This window comes from Meleagris gallopavo, chromosome 2 (genome assembly GCF_905368555.1).
Source record: "Meleagris gallopavo chromosome 2, MGAL_WU_HG_1.1, whole genome shotgun sequence".
Lineage (NCBI taxonomy): Eukaryota > Metazoa > Chordata > Aves > Galliformes > Phasianidae > Meleagris > Meleagris gallopavo.
The window spans coordinates 58,498,617-58,517,628 of record NC_139405.1 but is presented as its reverse complement, the minus strand read 5'-3'; the positions used below and the strand labels follow the sequence as shown (position 1 = coordinate 58,517,628).

The window sequence follows — 19,012 nt, the reverse complement described above, 5'->3', positions numbered from 1 at the left end:
ACCCCTGCAGCCGAAAGCAGGAAGAATGATGTGTTTGCCTGTGGGCTGCTGCTATCCATGTCCCCTGCCATGAACACGCTGAGGCTGCAGCAGGGCTCAGCTTATTTTGGTGCACTGGCTGTGAACTGTGGTGGCTGCGGGCTGCAAGCCACAGTGGGAGCAGTAACTTCTTCAGCCACCTGCAACCAGGACGCACTTAGGCACAGCCTGGCCATACTGAAAATCTCCTCCTCCACAGCATCATGCACATAACTCTCTCTGGCATATCCCATTTGGCAGGGCAAGCAAGTCAGGAGTAAAAATAATGTGCACTGGTTCAGTGTTTTCTTTCTCAAGTAGCTATTAGTTCAGGTGGTAGTGACGGTATTTACGGTTTTATTTTCTAGCAAAGACTTTCATCTTTGGAAGCAATTCAGGGGATAATTTTTGTTTCTTGGTGGCTGTTTCCAAGTGCTGTAGACTTAGCTGCTTTAACAATGAGTCAGTCTTAACTCAGAAAAGCCATTTAAAGTTATGGAGGAAAAACAGAACCTTTCTGTGCACGTGAAGGCCAATTATTTTAACAGGAAAGCTCCAGTGTAATGTTAAAAACAAAATTACCCACATGACAGTTTACTGGAGGGAGGCTCAAAGATTGCCTGAGATCAGTAACATTTTTAAGTTTTGAAAAATTTTAAAGTAAATTCTGAATCAGGAAAAATGTTGACTTACTTATGAAATCCTCCCTATAAAGATGCAAGAAGTTCTTTCTTCTTTAGTGGAGGTTTAGGTTCTTAAGTAACACATGAGAAAGCAAATAATTACTACCTTTTATTAAGAGTAGGATACTGAGGAGGTGGCACAGCTATTAAGACCATGTTTTGAAGCTCCAGGTTGCCCACATTTTTGTCTATACTCTTTGGGCAAGTGTCCAGTGGCATACCTTTGAGTTCCCAATAGTATGGGGTATGCATTTAGATCACTGTAGTTTGGAAACTGCAACTTACACTTTTCTAAAAGTTCATTTACCACTAAATTTCCTCTGCTTTGCTAACTTACACCTTACATGTGTTCCAGATCTATCACTATTTAAGTTGAATGCCAAGCAAGAGATAACCAAAGATGCTTGGTTTCTAATGTAATGTTTCTGTAACCGTTACTTCATTATAACTCTATTGATTTCCAAATTCAATACCTCAAAGACCAGCTGCAGCATCTTGACACAGTGATTTCCTTCGCCTCTCTCCTGTTTAATTCCACTAAAACCAATAGGAGCTCTATCTCCACAACACCAAACCAACCAAAGAAAAGATCCCAATAACTGATTTCATTGAGACCAATTTGGTTTTGCTGCCCTGTTTCAGGGACAGAATTGCAAAATGGCAGGTACAAAATAGCATCTGACATAATTATTTGACATTATTGTATGCAATATACCTTCAGTAGTATAAATTTACTCAATTCATTGCTTTAAATCCTGATTCATTTCATTTGTGTTTGCTAGCTTTTAGCTGATGCAGAATAAGATGAATGTACCATATGCATAATGTATACAAAAATATACTGGCCAGGCTCAGCTTGTCTTATGTTTGTTGCAGTGCACTGTGAAGCTAGTGAGTGGAGTCCATGGAGCCCTTGCACAAAGAAAGGAAAAACATGTGGTTTCAAAAGAGGAAATGAAGTAAGGGTCAGAGAGATCATACAACACCCGTCAGCAAGGGGCAATCCTTGCCCAGCTACAAGCGAAAGCAGAAAATGTATGGTACAAAGAAAGAGATGTCAGAAGGAAGGAAAAGGTACCACGTTATCATCATCATAATTTCAGTTTTGTATTGTACTTGTTTAAATATTCGCATCTGAATTCTCAAGCCTCAATTGCTGGCTTCCCCAAAGCTCCCACTGACGTGACATTCATTGAGCTGGAGGGAACTGTGCACTTCCCTGGTGTAAATAAAGTCCTAATGCTGCTGAAAAAAATGCACTTTGTGTGATCCAGAGTACACAGGGTGGGTAGGATGGGAAGATGCACTCTCTGTAGGTTCTGCTGAACGAACTGCTGAAATGAGATGTTGCACGTGCAGCAAAAAGGTCCATTATAAAACACAGCATGGTGAAAGTTTTTTGTTGAATATCAGGCAGTCAATTTTCATGATTCAACCATAAGATTCCTCTGAAATGGTTCCTATGTCATGCTCCTATACAGGTAAGCCTGTAACTCCTACTATTGCAGCACTGTGACATCTCTCACACCCTGACCTCTCTGTACTAGCTCTGGTTGAAAAATGTGGCATGATCTTGCCCTCTACTTGCAGAGTCCCAGTGTAGGAGAAAGACCACAACACTCTGTGGCAAGCAAGGGAAACTCCACTTAACACCTCCAAGGACAAAGCATCCACAACCTCTCTGGGCAGCCTGCTCCAGCACCTCACCACTCTCTCAGTAAAAAACTTTACCCTGACATCTAATCACAATGTCCTCTCCTTTAATTTGAAACCATTCCCCCTTGTCTTATCATTATCCGCCCTTGTAAAAATTTGATTTCCCTCATGTTTATAAACTCTCTCTAAATATTGGAAGGCTGCAATGAGGTCTCCCCACAGCCTTCTCTTCTCCAAGCTGAACAAGCCCTGTTTCTTCATCCTGTCTTCATAAGAGAAGTGCTCCAGCCCTTGAAATCATTCTTGTGGCCCTCTTCTGAACCCTCTCCAAAAACTTCACATCTTTCCTGTGTTGGGGATCCCAGATTTGGATGCAAGGTAGAGCAGTGTGTCTGCCTCAGGAGAGCAGCCAAGACAAGCTATGTACAGATTTCTTCCTGTTTAGACTATATATTCAATATGTCCATGAAAATTATCGCTTTTGCATGGTGGCACAGCTTGAAGCACAAACCTGTTACTTCACTGTAACTGGAAGAAAAGAGTATTTTTTTCTACAATAGTTACACTACAATACAATAGTCAGAGCTGAAAATATAGTTCTGAACTTTAGTTTTGAGTCTAAAAACTGTTGCTTTTCTTTAAGGTGATAATGATGTCATGTATTTGTTTATGGTAATTTGGCAGCATTCTCAGATTGGATTTTTTTCCTTTGAGAATTGCCTGTATTTCATATGTAGTAAGTACTTTAAAAGAAACTCCTCACCTATTTTACTGTCAATCCTTATTTAACAAGATCTGAGCCAAGCCATATTTGAAAAATACTGCACACACATAGAATTCCTTTAAAATCTTTATTTTTTCTGCAATGTGCATAAAACCATTATTCTTCTCTTTTGAGCAAGTCACAGAGTATATTCTAGTCTGTTTCACACTCAGTAGACACTTTCATACTTTGAACTAAATGCAGTCAGATGTAACCTATGTTCCAACAACTATGTTCCAATACTGCTTACGCCTTTGGGATTTGCATGTGTATGGCTGAGAGTACTTTTTTAATGTTCTGAAAGACATCGCTGTACAATCCTCTGTAATATTACCCACAAATATCTGTCCAATTCATTTTTGTACACCTTCAAAGAAAGATGAGTTTATTTAAAATGAAATAAAAGGTAATCCTTAATAAAACTGAGGAAATTCACACATGAAACATTAGGTTAAAATACCTTGAAGGGATGGATTAGGCTCAGAGTTTCCTTATGTTCCTACTGGGATAGGGAAATGAGGCTTTCCAAGTTAATCTCCAGGCAACTTATCTTCCTTACTGCCACTGTCTATTTCTCCAAGAGAAATTTCTGTTCCCCTTCAAACAAGAGAGTGCTTGTATCAAAAGCCAAAGCAAGCTCTGTTCTTATGATAGCTAGTCCAGTCAATGAGATGAGAGGGAGTTAACAACAAAAACTCTTTTGGACAGGAAAGGGAAAGTAAATACATTTGGACTTACTGTTAAGAAATATTGAAAATGCTATTTTGCATTGTACAACTCCACACTGCCACTTGGGGATTGCTTTGGAGACTAGCTTCCACAGCATCAACTAAGTCTAGCAGCAGACCTAGCAAGAACCAACAGTGCTGCTATGTGTCATCTGCAATCAGACAAGTTAGCAGACAAAGTTAGTTCAGTCCGTCTTTGCCATTTCCATGTTGATTATATGTCTGTGGCCGAGGGAGTAAGGGCAAAGACCACATCATGACGGGGTATGCTCGTCACAGATCCCTCAGTGACTTTGCTCAAGAAGTTGAAATCAGAGACAGGATGTTAGTCATTTCAGTTGCTGCTATCTCAGAGAGGCAAGTGCATGTTTCTGGAACAGTTACACAGAACAAGATAAGACAAATGAAGATGGCTTTTTGTTTCCATCTGCTAGTATGCCATTAAAGCTGGTGTGATCCAGTATAACTCTTTTTTTTTTTCTCTCTCTCTGTCTAGTAAATTGAGTTTTACTGGGAGAAGATGCTAGAGTTTTGAGTGCATGTCTTCAGATGACTATGGTATGCAGAAGGAGTCCTATCAGGCATCTATTAAATATGCAAAACTACCTTAAATATGCAAAACTACCTGTTAGCTAAAAACCCCAGGGCATTTGCCAAGATTTTACTTCAGCTGAAAACAATGTAACTTCATACTAACAAGGTTAAAATACATAGGTCACAGTGAAAGTAATGCTTCCTATTTATTTCTATGATAACTGCAACCAATACAACGAGCACAATAGCACTACTTCATAGAACAAATTCTCTTAGTATTATCAATGTTATCAAATTCTCTCATAAAACCATGACAGCTACAAAAAACTAATTTTCAGCATTATTACCACCGTTAGCTATGCATTTTTGCAGCGATGAACAAGAGCCTGCACGCTGCACTTGTAAAAATCTGTATCAGCAGAGGTGACCCACTGTTTCACAGATGCTGTGATGGTGTCATTGCTAGGAAAATGCTACCCACACAGTCCATCTTTCATTGGTCCAAGCAGATGGAATTCAGAAGGAGTCAAATCTGTACTATACTGTGGGTGTGATAGGACAGTCCAACCAAGATTGACAATATGCTCCAAAGCAAACTGGCTTGGGGCCTGGCATTATACTGTTGCAAGAGGAAGGTTGTCTTCTTCTCTGGTCTGACTCAAAGCTCGAGTCTTCAACTTAGTCAGTGTTGTGATGCAGTGGTCAGAGTTGATGGTTTGTCCAGTTTTAGGAAATCTGGAAGGATCATTACTTTCATATCCTAAAAGACAGTGCTCATCACTTTACTCCTTTAGGGCTGCATCTTGAGATTTTTCTTTAATGGGAAATTCATATGTCGTCACTTCATGTACTGTCATTTTGACTCCAGCTTATGGTGGTGATACCACATCTCATGAATGGTAATGATGCGATTCAAGAAACTGGATCAGCTTCATATTGATTCAATAGATCCTGACAAACTTGCTTATGTTGTTCTTTCTGTTCCTGTGTGAGAATTCAAGGGATCCACCTTGTGTAAACTTTGTGATATTCCAGCATTGCCAGCATCATTTCCAACACAAAGTTGCTGATCTTCAGCTCTGTATGCAGTTTCCTGTTGTAAACCAACTATTTGTGGATAAAGACATCCTTCATTTCATGGTCTGACAGCTGTGCATGACCATCCAGAACATGGCTTGTCTTTAATGTCACTGTTGCCACTGCTGAAACACATCACCCACTGCCTCACTGTGTTCACATTTACCGTTTAGTCTCCAGAAACATTCAGCAAGCATCAGTAAATGTCAGTGGGTGCCATTTTTTCTGCACAGAGGAATTCAATTCGACACCTTTGCTTCATACACATTTCCAGGACAGACACCATTCTGTCAGATTGCCCTTCTGCTGCTATCTGTCACATAGCAACAAAACGTAACAGAATATTGTTGGGAAGGTTCAGCTTTTACTGTCATAGCACCAGCATCTGCTTCTGATGTAATGGATCAACATAGTAACATAGGAGGCATTACTTTTGGAGCAACCCTGGTATTACACAATAAACTACTTGTATTCAGTTAACTTAAACTCATTGAGTTACCCACCCTGATGTATACACTCTGATGCCACATGGATTCATGTAACAAAGGAGCACAGAAGGCTCCTTTAGCATCTCTAACAATAGCAACAAAATCTTCACTTAATGTCTTTTCAAGGTGCATTGGTTTTATTAATGGCCAGATAAGGTGTCCCAGGCAGCACAGAGAAAGAGAAAGAGAGCCTCTATTAAAACAAGAGAAAGTGTGTAAGTTGTATTACAGTTTTAAGGTGTACATAGAAGTAGAGTAGGGAAGGAAGCCATTAGTAGAGTTTCATACTTTGCACGAGTTTTGAACCATGGTCCATAAAATCAAGGTTTTGTAATCTCTACAATACAAGGAAACTCCTTTGTACCCACTTACACAAATATGTGCCACAGCAATGTGTTTGTTCCTGTAGTAATATCAATTTCCTCCTGAAAATTCTGGACTCTCAAGTAGTTGCTCACTCATTTTGTAGAATTTTTTTTTCATGCTGGACAATTTGAAGTTGATGTGCACTTGATGTTTACAACAAGAGTTTTGCCTTCTGAGAATTCATAAAGGGCATGACAAGATGGGAGTCATCACTGAGTCTCTGCTAAAAATTAGTTGCCTATGTCTAAGAAGGTCCTTGAAGTATCATATTAAAGGTGTGATACTGGGATACTGCTCTTGGGGAGAGGGATTCATGTGCAATTAGATGGATTCTGAAAAGAGCAAAATGATTTTTTTCTCCAGAGGGAGCTCCCTTTTCTCAATGACTGCTAAGGACAGTCCAGGGTGAATGATGTGGATCTTACCTGCTAAGTTCTTAAGCATAACTACATGGGAAAATAAGATATTTCTATCACAGCTCATCCTGAAAGTCAGATCCTCTCCCCTATGTATAGCTTGGTGGTATTTAAATCAAAAGGATTGGCGCATGTGAGCCAGACAGCCATCACAAGTGCACTGTTCTCTAGACTAACTGTGAGAGATGGGGTGTCCTGTGTGAAGGTCACTCGTGTGGTTGTGGTTAATGACCTTACTCCGTGGTGGGTCACAGGACTTCTGAAGCTTCAAGATGAACACAAAGCTAATTACTGCATCCCCGTGTTTACATTCTGCATACGCCAGTGGGTCATAACTCTGGCCTTTGCGAGCCTGACTTACTATAATTGAGGAATTGAGTTCGATTGTTTATTTTCTGTTTGTTTCTGCCAAGAGGACCTCTCATTTCCTTTCCTCGCAGGGGTTTTGACTCTTTAACTTTAACACATTTCCAGCCCCCAATACAAGGACTGTTGCAACTGGGAATTCCTTAGTTGCAACATCAAGGGAAATGCCTTTCTGGAAATACCTTGAGCAAGGCAGGACACGGAAAGCACAAGGCTGCCCACCACCGCTGGCCTGCACAAATGGTCACCATTTAGAAAAGAGATCTTGGGGGAGAATGGTTAAGAAGGGAAAAAGAGGATCAATATGAGTCAGAGAGATTTGTGAATCCAAAATAGCTAGTAAGCAAGTATGTACAGCTCAAGAATTCAAGGGCTGGAAAGGCAGGGAAAGCCTATTTTAAACTTTAGTCAAAGCACTTTCAAAATATAATTGAAGTTAGTCATTTTTGAATGTCGTATTATGTAACTACCTGCAAACTAAGACCTTAAAATCCAAACTAATTACTAGTAATGTAGCATTTTGCTACAAGTGTGCTTACTTTGTGTTAGGGTGAATAGCAAATTCTCACCGTATCTCCCAGTTCTGACAGACATACACACTGTGCAAGCAGGCAACATGAACTTGCTGCAAGTCTTTGCACATACAGTGCTATACAGTGTGGCAGTCATCGCAAAGCAGAGAAAGAAGTGGGTGGTCAGCACTTCCTGTGCAGTAAGTAATTCCGAAAAAAAAGCTGACTTCATTCTTATAATAAAATGTGGATGACATGGGAGCACTTCTCCCTAGATCACTGAACCAAATAAGGAATAGAAATCATCTCTTTTTCCCTTTCCAGTCTTCCCTTCTGGAGGTTCTCTCTGCTCCAGAAGTGGCCTGCAAACATCCTTTAGATGTCTGAGCTCTGTAGGAAAAACACAACATCACCAGTTCCTCTCCCTCCGCCCTTCCAAAGTGCCCATCCATTCAGCACCAAATTTCAAACATCTTTCTAGTATCTTCCCTCTTGAACAGAATTGTCTGGGAAGGTGAAATCCACAGCTATGTCTATACTGCTAAGGAAAAGCATGCAAAGATGCACTCTCCTTGGCCACAAGGCCAAGGACCATCTTTTGGTTTGCATCCAGACTATCTGGGCCTATTCTCCTGATTTGGCTGGTGGGGAGAGAAAGGGAGCTGGTGAAGGTCAGAGACCGAAACCAAACTAGCAGTTATGCAGTGCAGACACAAAAGGGCCTTCCTTCATTGCACTGCTGTACTGTACTAATCCACAGCACCTTCGTATCTGGTGGCATCACTTTACTGTTTTCCATGGAGAGGAAAATAGGAAACCGTGGCTACTGTATTCTCCCAGCTGCAGGGCAGAGATCACATGCAAAAGAACAGAATATCTTTTTCTCTTACCCTACCCTCTTTCCTTAGTCTGCCTGCATGTCCTCATTTATCCTTTTTCTCCACTTCTCACAGCTGGTACTTCCAAAGTCCTTGCCCTAACTTCTAGCATTGTAAGGAGCAGTGGGACTTATTTGTCGCAGCTGGAAAAGGAAATCAGCCTCTTGCAGGCTGTGTGCCATGGCCAAATATCTTGATACGTTTCTTTTCTCTACTCCCCAGCAGACCAGAGCAAGCTGTTTTCTTGTCCTTGGGCAACATTACCACAGAGTAAAGATGAAGGGAAGTGGCTGCAGGGCCCACTTGGTCCTTGTCATCTGGAGATCTAAAACTCAATTTTTGCCTGTATGACCTGGAAAGAAGAACAAATGCAAGAAAGCAGTTTGGTAGTACATCCATCAAATTTAGTCCAAGAATGCAAAATATTTGGTGTATGTGAGCAACAGAGTAAATCTGGCAGTGGGTGTTTCAAGTTTTAATGGTGACACACAGAGCACTGTTAAATCAGCTAAATCCTGAGCTGTGGAACACTTCCATGTATAGCAATGCTGTTATAGCACAGCAAATTGTGGAGACCAATGGCACTCATTCACTACTGTATTAACTGCCTAATTCTTTTAAAGGGCATTGTCCAAGACCCATTGAAATCCCATTGACTTCAGGGTACTTTGGATCTAGCTGTAAAGAAACGATTTTTCAACTTTCCTTTGTAACAAAGTGAAAACAAGCACTTTTTGGCTGCTGTTTCTCCTCATCTTACTGAATATTTGCCTGTTCTTCCCACCCAAGCAGCTCTGTTTGCTTTTTCCCACCCAGGTCTCTGCATCTCCAGCCTCTTCGTCTCTCTCAGCATATGCTCCCTCCTAGCTCTGACACCTGTTGTAGCCTTTGGTCTGTTTAGGCTGCCACTTCCCAGGTCTCTTCCAGCCCCTTAACTCTGACGAAGAAAACATTTGCTGCCATAGCTTTTCATTATAAAGAGCCAAAGGAGCTTTGTATTGTTCCCAATGAGATAACATCCAGTGTTGTTATCAGAGACTGTAAAGATCAGGAAAGAGGTTGTGGGAATCTCCATCATGGAAGATTTTTAAGGAGGTTAGACAAACATCCATCAGAAACAGTCTAAGAATAGCAGTCCAGCCACAGAGTCCAGAAAAGAACTAGATAATGCTTTGATAAGCTTCCCTACATTTCTAAAATTACCACAACATTTCCATAAATTTTTTTCATGCCTATTGCCTTCTGTAAGACAGACAGAAGACATGCTGCACATTTGCACAGCACTATTTCAAGTGTCACTTTCTATTGACACATTCAATGTAAAGTATCCTTCTGTCTTTACCAAGCTTAGATTTTCATTTGGGCCTGAATGAGGGCATTGAAACAGATTTTTCTTCCATTTTGTTTAGTCTCTTGCTGGTATATCTGCCATGCTCCTCTTGGCACTCACCAGCATATTCCTGTTTATATAGTTCAGTGGACTTAGAATCATAGAATCACAGAATGACTTGAGTTGGAAGGGACCTCAAGGATCATCAAACTCCAACCCCCCTGCCACAGGCAAGGCTGCTAACTTCCATATCTAATACTACAGCAGGCTGTCCAGGGGCCTGGCCTTGAACACCTGCAGGGAAATAGCATCCATAACTTCTCTGGGCAGCCTGTTCCAGCACCTCACCACTCTCTCGTCACACTAATTCACTAGAAATGAAAGCTACCACCACTCTGCCAATGAAACTATGTAAAATTTGATAGTAGACAAAGATGTGGTCCATCAGGGGAATATTGCTGTATGTTTAGCTTTAAAAAAAAAAAGAAAAAAAAAGTTAATTCTAAGGACAGATACAAACAAATATTTTCACTTGTGTTTGTTAAAGTAATTTTTAAGTGGCAAGAAATTAATGAGAAGAAAAAAAGACATTTGTCATTTAAAATTTTGGTGGCCATGTTTTTAATGAAAAAATAGGAAGCCATTTCCGAAAAATTCAATGTTTAGTTCCTTGAAACAAGAAATGGCTGTAAAAAGAATAAATCAGGGGTCCACAAGCTAAACATCTGCAGGCTAGTATGTAATTATTAACTCTGGGGATTTTTCTGGGATTTACAAGCAAAATGACCCAGTGATGAAATTTTTTGAATTTTGAATCTAATCTAATCCTCCCCAATATCTATAGCAAACAGTAGCCCTAGCATAAAGATTTACAACTACCGTTATGTCTCTGCTTTGTTCTTAAGCATGTATTTACTTCTTCCCATTTGCTGTCTGAAATTCCCTCTCTCATTTGTCATCTGAAGAACTCCGTTTAAAAGGAAAACAGACTTCAGACATGAAACACAACTACATTCCTGAAACATGAGATGAACAACCTTTAATTCACGCAACCTTTCATTTACAGTAATGTTTAGTGGATGGCCCAGTCTCATTATGAACGATGCCTCTCTCTGTCATTAGCCTACAGAAAGGTCTAAAACACTTAAGTGTTTAAAGTAGCCCTGTTTTAGCCCCTGTATTCTCTCCTTTCCTCCCTCCCCCACTCTCCATATCCCTTTCTGACTGCTCTTGTTCTAAGTGCATGATATAAATGCTATACTCTGCAAACTGCACTTACTGTTGGCTTCAGGCTTGGAAGGACCCTTCTGAACACTTTTTATACAAACCCTTGCAAGGTCACAGTTGGAAAAATCTCAGCTGGTGGACTTGGATCCCATGAGCTAGTGACCATTTATAATTAATATTAATGAATGGCAGACGACAGATGTTTATTGCTTAAGTAGAAATGTGCATTGCTAAACCAGAAGGATTTTGTTTAAATGCAGAGGAACTGACTTTATTTCTTGTGTGGATGTGGGTGGTGGGAGGGAATACCAGTAGGTGATCTGAACCCTGCTACCTTTAAGCATGAGCAAGGAAACAATACTCCATAAAGGACCTGAGCTCTCTGACTGATTGAAGCCTGTTGTTCAGTTCCTTAAACCGTTAACTGTAAAAGTAAGGATGAGTCTTTTCATCCATTTCATTGGCTTTAACTCGCACTAGTAATGGCTTTCATCTGTAGCTGTCAAAGCATTAACCATAATTAAGGAACCATTATCTCCGTTCTATAGTTGTGGAACATGAGAATGTCATAAAGACTCCACTATATAGATAAAAGTCCACCATGAAGATGAAGGATCGCAATCCCAGCCACAGCCTATTTTATTTGTTATACATATATATTTTTTCCCCAGTGCTTTTAAAGCAGACTAAAGCTATAATGGGTGAATTACTGAAGTTTAAATCTGACACTGTGGAAGATGCAATATGGAGATTGAAGAATCTCTGTGAATCCCTCCGAATGCTGTAGGGCTTATTCGGGTTTAAAGTTGATGGAACTTCTGTTTTCTAGCTGAAAGCAATGCACTCTTTCAGAGTACAAAAAATAACTTCCTGTGACATACAAGAATCCTGGGTAACATTTTCAAAAGTACATGAAAAGCAGTAAGTAATTGCTGAGAATTTATGGCTAAGGTTGGAGTGGGAGCTCTGGATTCTTTGTGTGGCGTGTTCTACTTCATTACTATCTTACTGTACTGTATGTGGGCACCAAATGTTTACTGTTTCTTTGCCCCTGAGAATTCTACACATCCATATGACAGTCTATAAAATGTTTCAGAGTATGCCATACCAGAGCCTTGCAAAATATTTTTGATTTTAGTGGCTACAGAGTTGGTCTTCGGTATTATAAGAAGAGTGCTTAAGGAGTTTCTAGCAAAAGGAGGAGACGGTCAGATTTTAGAAACAGTGAATTATATCATTTTTCACTAATCTGAAAACTCTTAAAGGAGGCAGGAAAGTGTTTAATTAATTGGTTTTAAAGACAGGCATGAGCATAATAGTTGATTTGTGTATAAGATCTTCCTCAGAAGGAAGCAAAAGGTGGTTAGAAGGAGAGACCTTTGCTGGTCCCCAGATTCTCTGTTTTCAGAGTCCAGAGAAGGTCCTGAGTTCTTGCCATACATCATACTAGAAGAAATGTCACTCGTGCTGCTTTCACTTCTGGTTCCGTAGAACCTTTTTGCAGCCCTGCAATATGGCTCTTATAACTGGCCCTATTTACAGACTGCACACACCCCACAGGCACACTCACAAGTGCAATGCCTAAGATTATTACAATTTTACCAGCAGTGCTGTAGCACTCCTAATTCATCCCCTGAGCACAAAAGAGAAAAAATAACACATGCTTGCAGCAAGTTCTGTTGGGCTGCCATTATCTCCTGCTGGCAGGAACTTGGAGCAGATCTCCTGGGGAGGTGGCTAAGGAGTTGCAGACATTCCTTAGCACAGCCTGGTGCTCTGTGCCATGAGAGGCTGCTTTCTCTTCCCATTGGGGGCTTCATCTCCTCTAACCTTTGAGCTATCTAACCTCATTTTTTCCTCATCTAAATGGGATGGTGGTCAGTTTATAAAGTATACTAAATAAAATGAAGTCCAGTGATGCATCATCACATGCAATACTCATTCTTCACATTCCACTTGAAGCTACTCATAAAACCGGCTGCTAACTTCAGTGTGCAAAGCCTGTGTTACTACAAACAGCTTTAGATCCAGTGTTCATTCTCAGAAGGATTTAAAAAGAATAAACTTATCACATTCTTGGAAAAAACAAGGAAAGACTAGAGAGCCTGGATAAAATTTACATGGACAATTTCTTCTATCTGTGACACGTTTCAAACTGAGGGTTTACGGGAAATATTAAAATAACTGCATTCAGTTTTTACTTTTTTTTTTTTTCATGCATGTCCTCCATGACCCCCTCAGAAATCTCCGGGTTTTGTTTTTAATGCATTTGAATTTTCCAAAGCAATGGAAAATGCCAAATTATGGAACTCATCATATGATTTCAGTGAGGACCCAGGAGAAAGCAGGCAGGTTTTGAAACAACTTTGCCTTTGTGTTAGGTTTCTGCCCAGTATTCTCTCAGCTTGTCTGCTGGGCTGGCCCTTCTCCTCAAGCTGCTTTTTGCTTGTTGATGTGCCAGGCATTCTTCGAATAGGTGAGAAAACCTCATAGAACCAAATGGAAATGGCCAAAGTGAAATGTCATGTCACTGTTGTTGAAAGGGGTCTTTTGGATTCGCTGATCTGAGCGAAATTTAGAAACCTGACCTGCCATTTTAATTGGGATGAAAATGTGTTTGGAAATACTAGCACTTCCTAGAGAGGAGAAGATCAATGTTTTGGCCAACAGAAATACTAGAGACATGAAACAGAAAGAAATGGTCATTTTTCAACACCTTGCTTGTGAAAAGTACCCTTGAAAGCAAATTATTTGTTCATTTATACCAGAAAACAACCTTGGTGACCTCAGTGTGTTTAAGCAAGTACAACAGAGGCAAAACCAAGCCTCTGGCATATTCAAGTAATGGCATCCTGGCTCTGGGCTGATGATTGTGCTGAGTGGATCCATCAGGAGCCGCCTCTCATGTGTATGTGAGCTACTGCTCACTGGCTGATCAATCAGTCATGCTGGCCAGGATTACTGCAAAGTGTGCACAGGTTCCCATCCACCTGTCAGCACAGGCATCACCACAGGTGGGAAAGCAAACAAATGGAATAGGGAGGAGATGGGACAAGTGAACCATGCAAAGCAGGGCCAGTGTTACATCCTGTTGACTCTCCATCTTCTTTCACCTTCCTGGGACATTGGATAATTAAAGAACTGCATTCAGATACTGCTCCAAAACGACACCTGGCACAGGACAGGTGATGGAAAGCCACCAGCCTTGAGAAGGAGAACTGCCCTTTGAAGCCTACCTACCTGGCACTGCTGTGCTTTACCCACGCTTCAAAGTGATGGAGTTATGTTTTTATATCTCTAAAGACATGTACTGTGCTCACACGTTTGTGTTTGCATGCATACACACAATGATGACACTGAATGAAGGTCCAGTACTGAGTGAGGCAGGTCCTGGTGTTAGAAACAGTATTAGCAAATCCACGTTGGGATCACCAGCATAGCCCAATATCAAACTGTGTTCATGTAGGGAAAAAAGCATTCTGCATTGACTGTGTATGGATGCATCCAAATATTGGATTATATGACTGTCTCCTGAACTGACAGGTTACATTAATGCAGTGATATAAGAAAATATAATGATATAAGGAAAGCCAAAGAAAAAGGCCTCCCTTGTTTATCCCTCTCTTCAAAAAACTCCAAGTAGAAATTTGAATACTGAAGAAAAAAAATTATTTGGATATTTTCTCCTTTTTACTATTGTACTAGAAAGAGTTCAAATGTCTGCTGAGGCACAAGCATCTGTCTCTTATCATGTATAACTTTTCTTGATTATTTCTAGAGAGGCAGACTAAACATGCAACTCTGACATAATGCAGCATCACATTTTTATTTCTGGTTTGCTCAAAAGCCTTCACCAGCTGAAGTAAGTCTCTAAAAAAGTCTATATTTATTATCTCAATGTGGGCTAGTGGGAGGGCATGGCTTATTGGTGTCTTTAAGGAATACAAGCTACTATAGATTTCTTTCAGTATCCTACAGCTACAACAGAGTAGGGTTTTCTGGTACCAATCACAACTATCTGCAGCCTTTCCATTGTCATCTGATTGCATTAGTCTTGAAAGAGAATTATACAGGGGATTTGGACACTCATCTACCATTTTGTAAATTTTAAAGAGCTATAAAAACTTAATTCCACTCAGAAGTAACTCTCAAAAATCTCAATGCCAGCTCAGCATGAAGGTCAGAGGGAGAACACTGCATTCCTAAATACCAGCATGGTGTAGGTCACTTCTCATCCTAAACAATTGGAGTGTTCTTTGCTCAACTAAATAGCCACGTGTTTCCATTCTTTGGAAACAGTGTTGAACTTTTATAAGCTGTGGGATCTTATAAGATGAAAACTGTTATGTAATTAAAAAATTGCCGTTGTTAGTACAACATTAGTGTTGATTAAAACAAGGCTGCTAACAAATTCCCTGAGTCCCAACAGAGAAGTGCAAAGGAAATAGATGCCTACAGGCTCTGTTTTGAACAGACAGCAATAAATGCTTCCATAAACAGCAAACAGAACTCATTACAGAAATCTTCCTCCTCTGGTTGCTTCTTTAACTGGAGGATATTCTTGATTTTCAGGCAGTGGCCATGTCTTTTCTACGGCACAAGAAAGAGCTCCAACCCATTTCTATTGCTAAGAGGTTGTCAGGAGCCAGTTATGTGAGGGACTTTCCATAAGCCTTGCTTGTGAGCTTGTGAGTGTAATTGTGTTATTTCTCAAGCAACCCATGGAAGAAACTATTTCCCATATACCTAAATGGGATATAATTCACTCTTCAACTGTTACAGCAGCAAATTCTGATATCTTCTGCCTCGGCATCATTCACATGCTCAGAATCCTTTCTTTCCTGTCTGCCTACTTTTTGAAACTGGTGTCGAACAGGTCTGACCTATTCCTGTATTTAGTCACAATGTTCTCATTCCTACATGCCCGACTCAGAGTTGTCCTTTCCTTGCAAGGACACGCAAGTACGCATGAGATTAGTAAGAATATTTTTCAAGTGAATTCAGTTTAGTAGTCCAGATCCTATTTTCAGATTTAGTGAAGATCAAGAACCCTAAATCTCCTGAAAGACTATTGTAGCTCTCAGGCTCTAATATCACCTTCCATCTGCAACTAGAGAAGTATTTCTATTCTCTAGAGGAGACAGAGAAATAAGTTAGCCACAAGTCCTCTTGTGCAGCTGTTCAGCCAGATGTCAATATCATTTGAGGTATCTTGATGTATCTAAGACTACCACACAGAAAGGTGGATACTGAAGATCTGTACGTGTCTGGAGTGGTATGTGAAGGCCCGGTAGGCTGTTCTTATACAGCTCAGCAGCAGTATAATGTATATATGGCCAAATGAATTGCTTCTTAAGTGCCTTTGGACCTTCGCTCCTATTAATTTTTTACCCAACGTTGCTTCAGCAATTGTTTAATCTTCAAGAGGAACAATTAAGGAGATGAAACGCACTGAGCCTGGTAGTAAGTAGGTAATTCTGACATAGGTGACCCTCACTATTCTGGTCACCTGCAGATCTGGTGACTATAAAACTAGGCCAATATAACTAGGAAATAAATAATCACTGATAAGAAAGTTATGCTGTTTAAACTTCATAGAGTCTTACCAGATGAATCAGTCGCTAATGGCTTGTGAATGAAAGGACAATGTCCTCTGCCTCACTGGGCAGTTGTGGCTTTGGAGGCTTGTTATCTCAGCAAATAGTGTGAGTACATGCCATGGTTTGTGTTCCAGAAAAAAATGTGTCACTTTTCATGGAAATGAGAGTGATCCATTTGCACAATATGACATGACTGGATTACAGAACTGTACAAAGTGATGTAAGAGCCTGGCGAATGCTTCCCTTACTGGTATCTTCACTTGGCACAGCTTCTTCCAGGTTGTCATGTTGTTGTCCAGGTAGAGTAGTGAGGAAGGGGTAACACCCCTAACAAGGCTAACAAATGTCTCTGAGAAAGATAAGAATAGGGAAGGAGTGTGGTCATGGAGTGGGGGCACTTAGACCTCAGATTTTGCCTCTACACGGGAGCACCGAGGGGTCAGCTGAGGCTGTGAGGAGTGTGAAAGAACATTGTGGCACGTTGCAGCTGTGGCTTGTGGTCTCTTATTATAGCTCTTCAGCTGATTACAGTGTAGTGGGGAGGGTTTGTGGTCCGTGGTGACATGCACAGTGGAAGTACCAGAACCCTTCCAGACAGGAGCTCATTACGTATGTGCCTGCAATCCCAGCAGACACAGTTCTGTTTCTTGTCTTGCCCATTCTGCTCTCCCAGGATGAATTTCTTCATAGGAGTGATGTCTCCCAAAGAAATATGATCATCCCCAGTGGATAACATCCCCACCCCTCTGGGATTTCCATGATACCTCTCCTGTGACAACCCCCACTGGAGCAACGCAGTTTGCACAATCAGCTTGCACTTATTCCTATGGTGGTTTGGGTTTGTCTGCCTACGGAAAGGAGAAGTGAACAAATACACTGCTTTGAGTTCCCTGTGGTAATTGCAACAAAACATAATAGTGTAAGACTAAGCATAAGACTAAAGAAGACAAAATCTGGAACCTGCAGTGGTTATTCCATATCAGCAATGATTTAGTATCTTCTAAATCATGAGTTTTCCTAACCCATAATCAACTCCTGCTCTTATTGCACCATAAGATACAGCTATAGATCTAGTGGAAACTCCACATTTGGTGTGACAATGCAAGGACTTCTCTGAAACAGCCTAATTTGCACATTTATAGATGTATTCCAGCATGGAGTATATAAATGCAGATGGGAGGATTTCTGAGACTGTAGGCTATAAATTAGATTAACAAGAAGTCAGCACCTTTAAACTGATTTGACATGTAATTATATCGGTCTCTGAATTAATTTCACCATCTGCATTTAATTTGAACTACTGCACTTCTCAGCATTACAGCATGTCTGTAGGCTTGTTTCAATATACAAAGCTGTCACTATTAGAAGTAGCAAAGCATCTCCTATCTACAAGAAAACTGACAGAACAGACAATTTACTCCAGTACAGTTGGTTATGTAAAGTTTCCGTTTGAAAGAAGAGCTGTTTTTATGCCAATTATTTCACGGAGCCATTTGACTCTCATGAATTCACTTTTTCATGAGCAAAACATTTGCTTGGAAATGTTTGACTACCTCCTATTTCAATAGACTTGTACTCTTTTCTTTTCCTTTTTTTTTTTTTTTTTTTTTTAAAATCATGTTTTGGAAGGCCTTTTTGAATACATAAAAAGAAAGAAATGATGTAGTGTCAGTGCATCACTATGAAAGAATTCCGTAACCCACGGGAAATGGCAATAATTCCAACACAGTGCCTTTTTTTACATCCTCTTCCTGGCATACTGAAAAAAAAAAAAAAAAAAAAAAAAAAAAAGCATCGCATACACAGTGTAAATTAAAAAAAAAAAAAAAAAAAAAAAAAGGCGTTGCAATAGCAAATAAAAGAGGCGGGAGGGAAAGTTCGGCTTGCTGACTTCCCCAGGCACCCGGAGGGTGAGAAGGACCAGCCCGGGCCCGGCTTCCGAGTCCGTTGGCGGAGGGGCCGTGCGCGGCACCACAGCGCCTCCTCGCGGCCGCCTCCGGCCCTGCAGCTCCCTCGCGGGGAGACTGTGACTTTTCCCCAGAATATTTTTTGCCTAGTTGATATTCTTGCATTGTGTCTGTTTCATTGGTGAGTTTCAGCTTTATTCCTGCCTTTGCCTTGTCTTCTCCAAATGCAAAGAATTATGTGGACAAACGTGTAAATTGAGTAGCCCGTATCATTTTTGCACTTTTCATTTAGCCAAATGCCCGGATTTCCTAACAATCTCTACCATTTCAGGAGTCCAGTTCAGCGTGCTGTAGAAAAGAATCAGGAACAAATCTCTGGGAAGAAGATAACATGTATGTGGGCAAGGAGAGAGGTGCATACAGGAATTTGTCTCTTGCTACACCCCAGTGCCAGCAGATGGCA

The 19,012-nt window shown here is 40.6% G+C and overlaps 1 protein-coding gene across 2 annotated transcripts in view; it reads left to right on the top strand.

The window, feature by feature from the left end:
* The window catches only part of RSPO3 (R-spondin 3), a 59,106-nt gene that overhangs the window by 36,914 nt on the left and 3,180 nt on the right, over nt 1–19,012 (top strand). For both annotated transcript variants that reach the window (XM_085217363.1, XM_085217362.1), the window contains one exon: nt 1,578–1,775. In XM_085217363.1, the coding sequence (XP_085073489.1) occupies nt 1,578–1,775 (198 nt within the window). The remainder of the gene's footprint in view (nt 1–1,577; nt 1,776–19,012) is intronic.